The sequence below is a fragment of the Sus scrofa genome, chromosome 2, assembly GCF_000003025.6.
Source record: "Sus scrofa isolate TJ Tabasco breed Duroc chromosome 2, Sscrofa11.1, whole genome shotgun sequence".
NCBI lineage: Eukaryota > Metazoa > Chordata > Mammalia > Artiodactyla > Suidae > Sus > Sus scrofa.
The window spans coordinates 68506911-68520204 of record NC_010444.4 but is presented as its reverse complement, the minus strand read 5'-3'; the positions used below and the strand labels follow the sequence as shown (position 1 = coordinate 68520204).

General features: G+C 42.7%; 1 protein-coding gene across 1 annotated transcript; it reads left to right on the top strand.

Annotated features, from left to right (window-relative positions):
- Positions 7229-8149, top strand: LOC100514092 (olfactory receptor 7D4-like). Its single transcript, XM_003123235.1, has one exon. It carries the CDS (start codon positions 7229-7231, stop codon positions 8147-8149), a length of 921 nt encoding a protein of 306 aa, XP_003123283.1.

Genomic DNA, 13294 nt, shown 5'->3' with positions numbered 1-13294 from the left:
TTTAGGACTTTTTTGTTCTTCTTTTTCTAATTCATTTAGGTGGACTGTTTTGTATATTTAAATGTTAGTGAAACAGTAGATCTGAAGAAAACCTCATCACAAAAATCCAGTTTCTAGCCATGTATGTTTATGGATGTCAAGTAGACATGCTGTGATGGTCATCTTTTTAATTGAAGTGTAATTGGTATAGAGTATCATTTTATAATAACAGCATATTACAACATAGTGATTCAATATTTTTGTAGAGTATACTTCATTTAAAGTTATCGCATCCTTGGAGTACCTGATGCGGTGCTGTGGGGTAAGAATCTGACTGCAGTGCCTGGGGTCCCTGTAGAAGCGTGGGTTCAATCCCTGGCCTGGTGCAGTGGGTTAAAGGATCTGGCTTTGTGCCATCATAGGTCACAGCTGCAGCTGGGATTCCACCCCTGGCCTGGGAACTTCCATAGGCCGTGGGTGTGGCCATTAAAAAATAATAAAGTTATTATAACCTTGGAACTTGTATGAGGGGAGAGGGGCTGATGATTGAAGCAATCACCAGTGGTCAAAGATGTCGTTAAATCTGCTGAAGTAATGACGTCTCCATAACAATCCAGGACAGAGCTCAGAAAGCTTCTAGGCTGGTGAACCAGTGGACATATGGGGAGAGGATTGTGTTGGGAGAGGGCGTGGCAGCTCCTGCTCTGAACCTTGCCTGATGCATCGCTTTTATGTTTTATTCTGATAGATATGCTTTTGTACTAAACTGGCAATCTAGTAAAAAGTAAGTATGTTAACCTATTTGGGAAAAGAACCCCCCCAAGAATGGGTATATATGTCTACATGACAACAGACTCCCTTTGCTGTACACCTGAAGTTAACACAATATTGTAAGAAAACTCTACACCACTAAAGTTTTTGAAAAGTGACATAACATTGGGCATGTTGTTTGTGCTGTACGATATATCCTTGTAGATTATTTGATTTTATTTATTCATTTGTGGATGGGCCTGTGGCTTGTGGTAGTTCCTGAGCCAGGTATCAAACTTACAGCACAGCTGTAACCAGAGCCACAGCAGTGACAACATTGGATCCTTAACCTGCTGAGTCATGAGAGAACTCCTGATTTGTTTTACACATAGTAGTTGATGACTCCGAATCCCCTATCCCTACCTCACCCCTCCTCCCATTCCTCTCCCCAATGGTTTGATGTTCGTATCTGTGAGTTTGCTTCCTTTATGTTGTATTTATTCATGTGCTTTATAGATTCCCCATGGAAGTGATAACATACAGTATTTGTCATTCTCTATCTGTCTTATTCACCAGGATTAATAACCTCTAAGTCTACTCATATTGTAGCAAAGAGGTAGAACTTCCTTGTTTTTTTATGGCTGTGTAGTATTTCATTATATTTATATACCTTCCATTATATTCACATACATAGCGATCCCTTTGCCATGTATGCATATATTGTATCACTGCCTTGTATACCTGAAACGAATATAATGTTATAAGACAATTGTATCTGACTTTAAAATAAAGTTGACCCAAAGGTCCCATAGTACAGACGGCAGTAAATGCTGTGATTTGTTGTCAAGATTCTGCCTCAGAATATCATCCAGGTACAGACAGTGCAGCCCTATGATAGCTCATCCATCCTTTAGCTGTCTTTCTGAACTGCCCTCAGCTAAAGGACTGTATCTCCCAGGGTCACAGAACTCAGATCTCTTGCTGTGGAAGCATAACTGACCCATAGCCATCTGGATCCACCACTGTGTTTCCACTAAAGTTGGTCCTGGCAGCTCCCAGCCATTGACTGGGCACAGCAGAGTACCAGTACCTGTCCACTGCCATGACCCAAATGATATTGATGTCGAGGGTCAGTCACACCTGCCCAGAGGGAGACTCCTCTTCTTGGCATAAAGGACCTGAAGTCCCAGGCAGTAGCATAGCTTCAAGTTCAATGGGCCTTTTCCACGGTCTCTGAAGGTATGTCCTCTTTACAGAGTCAAGACCTCTAAACTTGCAGAGGCCAGAGTAGTGGAGACAAGAGCACAGACTCCCCACTGAGTGTGATGGTAAATGGGCCTTCTTCTCTTCTGAACCCTTGATTTATGGACCCATGCATTCTATAAATTGGATGAATGTCACATCAGGATTGTCCTTGATTTATACGGAATACTGCATCCTGCAAATCATGTAGCCAGAATAGCCTATGCAGTCCAATGCCTGCACCAGATATAATTATTCTCTTTGAAATGAAACATCATCCTAGATCATCTATTGATTTTTTTACACTCCCTTATTTTATTTATTTTATTTATTTATTTATTTAATGTTTTTTTTGGCTGTACTGTGACATGTGGAGCTCCAGGGCCAGGGATCAGATGTGAGGTGTTGTTGCAAACTGCGCTGCAGCTCAACTCAGTATACTGGGCTGGGTATTGTGCCACAGCAGGGATAGCCTCTTCCTTATTTTATATTCATTTAAATGCATACCTTACTCTCTCTTTCATTTCTCAGACAACCTTTTGTGTGTGTGTGTGTGTGTGTGTTTGTCTTTTTGCCTTTTCTAGGGCTGCTCCTGCACCATATGGAGGTTCCCAGGCCAGGGGTCAAATTGGAGATGTTGCTGCTGGCCCATGCCAGAGCCACAGCAATGTGGGATCAAAGCCATATCTGCAACCTACACCACAGCTCACGGCAATGCCAGATCCTTAACCCACTGACGGAGGCCAGGGATCGAACCCGCAAACTTAGGGTTCCTAGTCAGATTCATTAACCACTGAGCCATGATGGTAACTCCCCCAGACAATCTTTTTATGTAGTTTATATTTGCCAGCTAGATTTCCTTAATACTCCTCAATCCACTCTACCTGGGTGTATTTAGAGCCCTCTCCAATATCAACAAATGCTTCCGTGGTTCCAGCCAATATGAAGGAATATTGTTCAGTACTCATTTTTTTTTTTTGGTCTCACTTGGGGCATATGGAAATTCCTGGGCAAGGGATGGAACCCGCTCCAGAGCAGTGACTCAAGCTACAGCAGCCACAACACCAGAACCTTAACCCACTGTTCATTAAGGAAACTCCTTTTCCTCCTCCTTGTGAAGGTCCTTTGAAGAAAACCCAAACTATTAATCACTGTGCTTTTCTTCAGAAAGGACCTCTCGGCCTCCATGACATTGTGGACACAAGCGATTCACGAAATCTCCAAAGACTTTTCAAGGGAAGAGCATTCCAGAAAGGTGGTTCTTGGGTCTGGTTCCTGTAGGAATTAAACATTCTCTAGGGGACACCTTGTCATTTAAAAGCCAAACCAAAGAAAGAGGAATTTCTTCTGGGAGGAAGGGAATTCATGTCTCTCCAAGGCTGCTTGCTGAAAATTGTCCATCTTGGCTGAAAATCTTCCACTCTCTCATGTCTGTGCCCCAAAGGACCAGCATTGTTTGTAGAATGGAAAGACAATGGAAAAGTTTATTTAATGAGCACCTCTGGGAATCCACCCCTGAGATGCTGGCAACTTGAGACATGTGCCCAATGCCCCTTTCCTATAATTCTCTGAGCCCAGCCAAGTGCAAACAGAACTGGGCTTTCCAAGGACAGACCCTGGAAAACAGAAGGCTGCAGGGATATCTTTTGGAAAGAAGGTTCCAGGAAGGGTTGGGGTAGTAAGAGAGAAGAGAGGGGAGAAAGGGGGAACCAGGCTTATCCTCTAGAACAGTGATATGTGAAGTCCCATATTCATTTATTCCATGACACTGAAGTCTCTGTACTTTGAAGGTGCTTTCGTTTCTGTGGAAACAAGACTTTTCCAGCTCTTGCGGTTTCCTTCTCTTTCTTCTTGGAATGTAGATCTTCTCCCCAGTAATTTTTCTGTTGGGTCTCCACCTCTGCCCTACTCTTCAGCAATTGCAGGCTCCTGTTGGACTGCCTGTGTCCAACCATTTATTCATCAAGTAGTCAATGGAGACTGAATATGCACAAGGTATGGTCGGATTTATTACTCATGTGATTGGATTATTCCACTCAGCTGGTTGGTTTGTTTTGGTCACACTGGTGACATGCAGAAGTTCCTAGGCCAGGGATGGCACCTGAGCCACAGCAGTAACCAAAGCCACAACAGTGACAAAGGCAGATCTTTTACCTGCTGAGCCATCAGGGAACTTGTTGTATTCTGCACCTAGTTTGCAGTACTGTTAGCACTTAATGGTTTTGTACTGATGGCTGTTGTCTCACTTAGGTGTCCGCAATATCAGCTACAATTAATGTAACTCTTTCTGATACTCTGTACTCAGACAGTCCCTTTTCTCATTGAACCAATCTCCTTAAATATTCAGGAGACTATTGACATATTGAAGTTAGACTAATCTGCCTTACCCTGTTCATAAATTTACTGCACATATTTTAAGGATGTGATATGCAATATCCGGCGGACATAGCTGTTATCAAAGCATTTTGTATTAGGTTAAGAAATTGTCCTTGGTTTCCTGCCTTAGTGAGAGGCTCTGTCCTGGCTCCTAACTGTCAGTACTGACTGCCACTTAACGTTTCCTCAAATGCAGTTTCCAGTGTGATTTCAACTATGTTTTCTCTTCATCCACCTATTTTGGTGATGAATTCTATTAAATTCCTAGTATTGAGCCAGCTCTTCATTCTTAGACTAGGTATTACTTGTTTAGGATATGTAATTTTCTTAAGAGAGATTTGAAACCATTTTATATAATATGAATATTCAATTTTGTTTCAGTATTCAAGCATGTGATGACCTTGAAATTTTCTTTCTTATGTTATTCTTTATCCCTTTGGTTCCATCTTTTTTTTATTTTTTTGGATGCTCTTGAGGACTACAGAAGATGATGGACCAGGGATCGAACCCACAACACAGTTGCACCCCAAGCCATGGAAGTGATAATGCTGGATCCTCAAACCACTGAGCCACATGGGAACTCTTGGTCTCAGTCTTTATAACATGTCTATCATTTGCAGGAATTGAGCACCTGCAATGGGCCAGGCAGCATGTAAGTCCATGGAAAGATGCTGATGAGCAAAACCAGTCACAACTTCTGACCCACAAATAAATACAGAATTACCAACATGAGAGAACATCAAGAATAGCACAGGAAGGAGTTCCCTATGGCATAGGATGTTAAGGATCTGGTTGCTGCTGTGACACATGTTTGATCCCTGACCTCAGAACTTTCACATGAAGAGCATGCATCCAAAAAGAGATAGAGAGAAAATATATTTTTCCAAAACGTACATTCCACCTACACCACACCCAGTGGGACAAGAATAAAATGTTAAAGAAAAAGAATAGTACAGGAAGCTCCACTCGTGGACCTCACCCTCTGTCCTTCTGAACCTCACCCTCTGTTCTCCATCTCACTGGCTTCTCAGTTACCTTCAACCAACTGCCCTTATCAAGCGCACCAACCCACAGGGCAAGTGTGAACTCTGTTCTCTCAGCCCAACATGCTTGTCCTTCTCCTATCTCCTCTGATTTACAATCACCCTTCTTTCCTCTCACAGTTCAATATTCATATTTCAGAGAGCCCTCTCCCACACACCTCCCCAGAGCCAATTTTCCCTCAATGGGTTTTTTTTCCTTTTTTTTCATTCTCTTGGCATTGCTAATGCCAAACGTTTTTCTACTATGGAGAATGTATACATTTATTTTCATCTGAAATTGGCCTTTCAATTTTTCATGGTGGTTTGATCTATGGGACCTTTGAATATTTTTTAATCAAAACTTTCTCTTATTTGGTAGTGAACACCACTGATTTTTACTGCAATACATTTCCACTTCTGAGCATGAACAAATGAGCTCACATTCTCATACAGTTTGATTTTATTTTGAAAGTTTTGTGATTTGTTTCCTCTTCTTATGCTTGAGTTCTTATGCTTTTCCTCCTCTTGGAAGAATGCACCTGGCGGGCGTACCTGAAAGCAGGAGCCATACAATCATCACTAATTAGAAGTGCTACATGGCAGTCCAAAGAGGTAACAGGCCTGTTGTGTTTATAATTGGAATTCCATCTTTGATGACGTCCTTGTTAAGGGGAATGATGATCATTGATAGAGAATTTGTAAGACAAATTTATTTATTTAAACAATCCCCATTGATGAAGTGTCTTCAGTATGTGTCAGAAGAATCACACTAGAAAAATTATATCATCCCATTTAACTCACTCATTAGTCTTATAGCCTATGGAATGTTACTCCCATGGTAGAGGTGAGGCATCTGCCCTGAGAAAGATTAAATAACTTTGTCTTGAGGTCACACAGATGGAAGCTGGTGGACCAAAATTCTATTCAAGGAAGCCTGACTCAAGATCCCATTTTCCTTGTTTTTCTTTCTGAACCCGTGTCACAGCATTGATAATGACGAATCCTTAACTGCTGGGCCACCAGGGAACTCCTAAGATCCCATGTTCTAAATCGCAATTCTGTACTATACAGTGGGAGATTTATGTATCAACAATAATTATCATAAAAATGGGTGAATAATGATAGTAATAATAGCTATCATGTATTGAGATCTCACCATGTACAAAGGCATGTTCAGACCTCACAAAGGATGTAATGAGAGGACCCACAATGAGCAATGAGATCCTGCTGTTAAGCACTGAGAACTATGTCTGCTCACTTATGATGGAGCATGATAATGAGAGAAAAATGAATCTATACATGTATGTGTAACTGGGTCACTAGGCTGTACAGTAGAAAAAAAATTGTATTGGGGCAACACCAATAATAAAAAAATCATTTTAGAATTAAAAAAAAAGGTAAGTGAGAGTTAACTGTGACATCAAATCAGGTCATAGACTTGAGGTTGTTGGAACTGAAAATCCATGACTTAATCACCACGAAATGACTTCTTTGAACAAGGGATGTGTGGAGATATTGAAGAAAAGGAATTAAATGTCTTCAATCATTTTGGAAGGGTGTTATCTGAGAAGAAATTGGTTTATGTTTATCAATTTGAACAGGAGAATTTGAACCTGTTGTGTGGGTGATAAAAAGAGAGAGAGATATTTCTTCTTAATTAATGTCTGAATAATTACACACATTTAAAATGGAAATAGGCTACCCCTTGAATGAGAGAATCACTGGCAATGGACGGACAAATGGGGGTTGCTAGTTGTGCATGAAATGGTGGAACCAAAGTGTGGTGACTATCTCAGGTGCCCGTTGGCTGTTCACTGAAAGTTGCTTTTGCCTCCTTCCCCAGCAGGCACACCAGCTACATGGAAGCAGGAAACCACACAGGAGTATCAAAACTGTTCCTCCTCCTGGGTCTCTCAGATGACCCTGAACTGCAGCCCCTCCTCTTTGGGCTGTTCTTATCCATGTACCTGATCACCATGCTTGGGAATCTGCTCATCATCCTGGCTGTCAGTTCAGACTCCCGCCTCCACACCCCCATGTACTTCTTCCTCTCCAACCTGTCTTTTGTTGACATCTGTTTCATCTCTACCGCTGTCCCGAAGATGCTAGTGAACATCCAGGCACAGAGCAAAGACATCTCCTACATAGGATGCCTCGCTCAGGTGTATTTTTTTATGGTTTTTGCTGGAATGGACAATTTCCTCCTGACCGTGATGGCCTATGACCGTTTTGTGGCCATCTGCCACCCCTTGCACTACATGGTCATCATGAACGCCCGCCTCTGTGTCCTCCTGGTTCTGATGTGTTGGTTAATTCTTTTCTGTGTTGCCCTTGTTCATCTTCTACTCTTGAGATGGCTGACCTGTATAGGCACTGAAATCCCACATTTCTCATGTGAACTGGCTCAGATTCTCAAGGTGGCCTGCTCAGACACATTCATCAATGAGGTCTGTTTGTATGTGGCCACTGCCCTGCTGTGTATGCTTCCTCTCACTGGGATCCTCTTTTCTTACTATCAGATTGTCTCCTCCTTAATGAAAATGGCATCCACTGAGGGCAAGTACAAAGCCTTTTCCACCTGTGGGTCTCACCTCTCTGTGGTCTCCTTGTTTTATGGTACAGGTATGGGGGTCTACCTCACTTCTGCTGTGACCCATTCTCCCCATAGAATCTCCATTGCCTCAGTGATGTACACCGTGGTCTCCCCCATGCTGAACCCCTTCATCTACAGCCTGAGGAACAAGGATGTGAAGGGGGCCCTGGGCAGGCTCCTCAGTTGAGGAGCTCCTTGCTAGAGATGGGCCACTGGCCTCAGAACCAAGTGAACATGGTGGGCTCCAAAGGCAAATGATGCAAAGTTCAATATCTTGTTTCTTTTCTCCCCTCAAAACCTGCTTGACTTCTTTTTGTAAAGCATGTGTGACTTAACATGTCTTTGTTTTTGGATTGGTGTTTCTCAAACAGCCCTCTCAGCAATTCCCTTTTGACATTTCTCCTTTATATCTTGTCCATATATTCCATGTTTCTTCAGCATTTTGCAGTCATTCTCATGGACTGATTGACTGAGTGTGTTTTCTTCCCTGTGTTCACTTCTTCTCTCTCCCATCCATGTTCCTTGCTCCTTCCTATAAAGTGCTTGAAGATGCATCCTTGGTTCAGTATCAGCTTCTGAGGGAACCAAACCTATTACAGGCAAGCTGTTCCTGTCTTGGCCAGCAGGTTAAGACCCCAAGGACGAGGGTTCCATCCCTGCCTTGATCATTGTGATAAGGATGCTGCATTGTGTGAGCTGTGGTTTATGTCGCAGACGCAGTTCAGATCTGGCATTGCTGTGACTGTGGTGTAGGCTGGCAGTTGCAGCTCTGATTTGACCCATACCCTGGAAAGTTCCATAGGCTGTCAGTACTGCCCAGAAAAGCAAAAAAAAAAAAAAAAAAAAAACCCCATAAAAAACAAAGAACAGGAATCTTGTTTTGAGAGCCAGCTTTTCCAAGTGGTTAATAGCCATATATTGTGTCAGAAAACTCTGAAATGCTGCTGCATTGTCCTATTTTTTTTTGTCTTTTTAGGGCTGCACCTGTGGCATATGGAATTTCCCAGGCTAGGGATTGAATTGGAGCTGTAGCTGCCAGTGTACACTGCAGCCACAACAACAGTGGGATCCAGGAGGCCTCTGTGACTTGCAACTCATCTCAGGTCAATGCCAGATCAGGAACACACTAAGCGAGGCCTGGGATCAAACACACATCCTCATGGATCCTATTTGGGTCCGTGAATGCTGAGCCATGATGGGAACTCCACACTGCTTCATTCATTGCCTTCCTTCTTCCCCTTCCTCTTTCCTTTTCTTGTTTCATTGGACATTTATTTCCCATCAGGGAAGTTTTCAGATGCATTCCAAGATTCTCAAACATCTAATAATGGATATAATAAGTGAATAAAACATTTTGTTACCTGGTTTATTTTAGGGGAGGGAATGTTCTGGAGGTTCCACCAGGAGTGGTAGTTACACACTTGTGGAATGTACTCAGAAGGTAATTCACCTTATGAGAAGACTATTGATAGAACTGAGTCTGCAGTGAAGGATGGGGTGGCTGAATCTGTCATCATTTCCCCTACTTACCCTGGGATCCCTTCCCCATGTCCACTGCAATCCAGCCTGACTGCCTCTGTCAGCACCAGATGGAACCGACCTTCTGCGTGCTTGATGGCAGACCTGACTGCGAATTATGCCCCACCAGGGACAGCTCTTGATGGAGAGTCATGGGGGATACCATCTTCTTCACCCTTTGGTCGTGTGTTAATTCTGATGTTTGGATGTTGTGTCATTTCCCTGAATTTCCCTGCATGATGAAAACTCTGCTCACTCATGTGGGGGATGACTTAAGGTAAGCATGATTGGATGTACTCTCTTCCCTGTATCACTTCTCCTTACTCTAACCCATGTTCCATGGTCCTTACTCCTTCCAATAAAGTGCTTACACGTGAATCCTTGGCTGGGCATCTGCTTCTGTTGAACCAAAGCTAAGACAGGTGATCAAGACCATGAAGAGAAAATGATACCATGAGTGGTACCAAGGTCTTCTGGGGCAAAACCAAGCAAACACAGAAACAGACAAGTATTGGGTATATACAAAGATCTCCAAATTCCTGCAAAATCATAACTTGTTAGGTAGGAATAACATATTCAGTGTGGCTTTAACTCAACTTGATTCCACTAAGATTAATCCATAATGTATTTATCATCTGCTTCATACAAACACAACTGGGGACCAAAGAGGTAAATGTGATTGCAGTAAAGAGTGGCCACCATAAAAATACTGGTGTGTCATAAGGAATGTTGATAACAAAGATATAGATTTTCAGCACTCCTTGGATAATTCTAGAAAAAAACATTTTAAAATTTATAATTGGATTTCTTGAGGGATAATTTATATACCATGAAATTCAGCCATTGAGATGATGAATTCCATTGTTTTGGTTAGTGTAGAGTTATTCAATGATCATCACGGTCCCGTTCTAGAACATTTTTATCACCCTAGAGAGTTCCTTTGTGCCCATTTGCAGTTAGCATCTGTATCATATCTCATGATATCACTTAGTGTGGAATCTAAAGAAAATCATATAGGTGTTCTCTTGTGGCGCAGCAGGTTGAGGATCTCACATTGTCACTGCAGCCGCTCGGGTCACTGCTGTGGTGCAGGTTCACTCCCTGGCCCAGAAACTTCCACATGCAATGGGTGCAGCCCCCCACCCTGAGAAGTTACAAGTGAACCTATTTACAAAACAGATTTAAACACACAGAACATTGAGTAGATTTCCCTTTGCCCTTCCCAAACCCCCAATCCATCCCTCCTTTCTCATCCTTCCCCTTTGGTAACCATACATTTGTTTTCAAGGTCTGTGAGTCTTTCCCGCTAGGTAAATAATTTCACTTGTATCACTTTTAAAATTCCACCTATATGATAGCATATGATATTTGTCTTCCTCTGTCTGAGTCCCTTCACTTAGTACGATAATTTCTAGGTGCTGATTTTTTAATTAAAGTATAGGTGATTTAGAGTGTTGTCAATTTCAGCTGCACAGCACATATATAATCTTTTTCTCTTACATACTTCCATCATGTTGTATCCCAAGAGAGTGCATATAGTTCCCTGTGCTATACAGTAGGACCTCAATGCTTATCCATTTCAAGTGTAACAGTTTGTATCTACCAGCCCCAAACTCCCCATCCATCACACTCCTGCCCCCTTTCCCCTGGGCAATCACAATCTGTTGTCTATGTCTGTGAGTCTGTTTCTGTTTTCACTACGACGCATTTCCACTCAAGAGCAGATATGGGAGTTCTCTGGTGGCTCAGCCAGGTAAGGATTCCGTGTTTTGACTTCTGTAGTTTGGGTCATGTTTGTGGCACTGGTTTGATCCCTGGCCCAAGAACTTCTGCACTCCAGGAGTGTCCCCCAAAAATTAAATAATAAATGAAAAAGAAAAAGCATGTATACATGAGCTCACACCCACAGACATGCTTTGCATTTTATCTTAAAGGCTTTGCCATCTTGTTTCCCCTTCTTCTCTGTGTGGCCCACAAACTTCCTCGCAAGGGACATCCTACTTTTCCCTCTTCTGGAGGATTCCACCAGGCAGGCAGCGTCTGAAAGAGGGAGCCATAGGGATCATCCCTAACAGCATCCACTTGTCTGTGACAACTGCCCTGCTGGGTGTGTTTCCCTCACTGGAATCTTTTTCTCTTACTTTCAAATTGTCTCCTCTTTAGTGAGAATGTCCTCTATGAGGGAAAATAGGAAGCCTTTTCCACCTGTGGGCCTCCCCCTCTGTGGTCTCCTGGTGCTAGGTGATAAGCCTGGCAGTCTACCTCAGTTGTGATGTGATCCGTTCTCCCCGGAGAAGCTCCATGGCCTCAGTGATGTTTACCATAGTCATCCCCATGTGGAACCCCTTTATCTACAGCCTGAGGAACAAGGATGTGAAGAGGGCCCTGGGCAGGCTCCTCAGTTGAGGAGCCCCTTGTGCATGATGGGCCACTGGCCTCAGAACTAAGTGGCATTGTGATGCCCAAGGGAAAATGTTGTGCATTTAAACGTCCTGAGTCTTTTGTGATACTAAAGGACAGGCTTCAGTTCTTGTCTTCTCAAAGCACCGATGCCTTTCCTTTTATTTGTTTTCTATTAGTTTGTCCTCAACCATCTCCTCAGTAATTCCTGTTTAATTTTCTTTCTTATTTGCCGACCATAAAGGTCTATCTGGGGGAGTATTATTTTTACAGCCATTCCGTTAATTCTCAACACTATATTTGAAGCGCTTATATCAAGTGTGGCATGGTTTTCCCCCAAATACCCTCTCAAATGTTGACATTATTCACCTTAGTTTGGTTGTGTGTTTCACCCTGGATGAGATGGAATGAAAATCATACTGCAGTCATAAACAAATGCTTCAAATATGAAGACTCTTCAGATCCCACTGTGGAGCAGTGGGTTAAGAATCCAACTTCAGCAGCTCAGGTTGCTGCAGAGGCATGGGTTTGACCCTCAGCCTGGTGCCATGGGTTATGGATCTGGCTTGCTACAGTTCCCTGGCCTGGGAACATCCATATGCTGTGGGTGCAGCAAAAAAAAGAAAAAACAAAAAAAACAAAAAAAAAACAAAAGAAAACGAAAACAATAGTGAGAGAGAATGTTCTTCTTGATTTATGTGTATGCTATGTCATCTTGACAAAAAATTTTTTTCTTTTTCTTTTCAGGGCTGTACTTGTGGCATATGGAAGTTCACAGTCCAGGGGTTGAATTGGAGCTGCAACTGCTGGCCTATGACACAGCCACAGCAAAGCCCGATCCAAGCCACATCTGTGACCTATGCTGAAGCTTGCAGCAATGTTGGTTTCTTAACCCACTTAATGAGGCTGGGGATTGAACTCCCATCCTTATGGATACTGGTCAGGTTCTTTACCCACTGAGCCACAATTGGTACTCCTGACAACATTTTCCAAAAGTATTTTTTCTCCTTTACATTTTTCAAAAAGATTGAGATTGGGATGGACTCTGGGCAGGAACACTGACATTCAGCCCACATTCCTAAGTTTGTCATCATACTTCTCCTGACAAAGCATTAGCTTTATCTTTTCAGACTGGCCACCCCCACCTAGGAAGAGACATGGAAGCCAGCAGCTGTCACTGCTCCCACCTGGTAGCTTCACTACCAAAGAGCCACTGGATGTATTTTAGCTGCTGAGGTGTTTAACAAATCTCAGGAAAGGATTCTGATTGGTACAATCATGTGCTCTTTCCCCTTGGAGCGGTCAACTGGGGTCAAGAGACAATGTGACTGGCAGCTTATTCAGAATCACATTCATTTATTCAGCTTATCAAACCTATTTTTACTGAGGATTTACTATGTGCCTGTGTTTGATT

What these genes read in the sequence shown, in the direction of transcription:
- LOC100514092 (XM_003123235.1), top strand. Translation starts at nt 7,229, where the DNA reads ATGGAAGCAGGAAACCACACAGGAGTATCAAAACTGTTCCTCCTCCTG.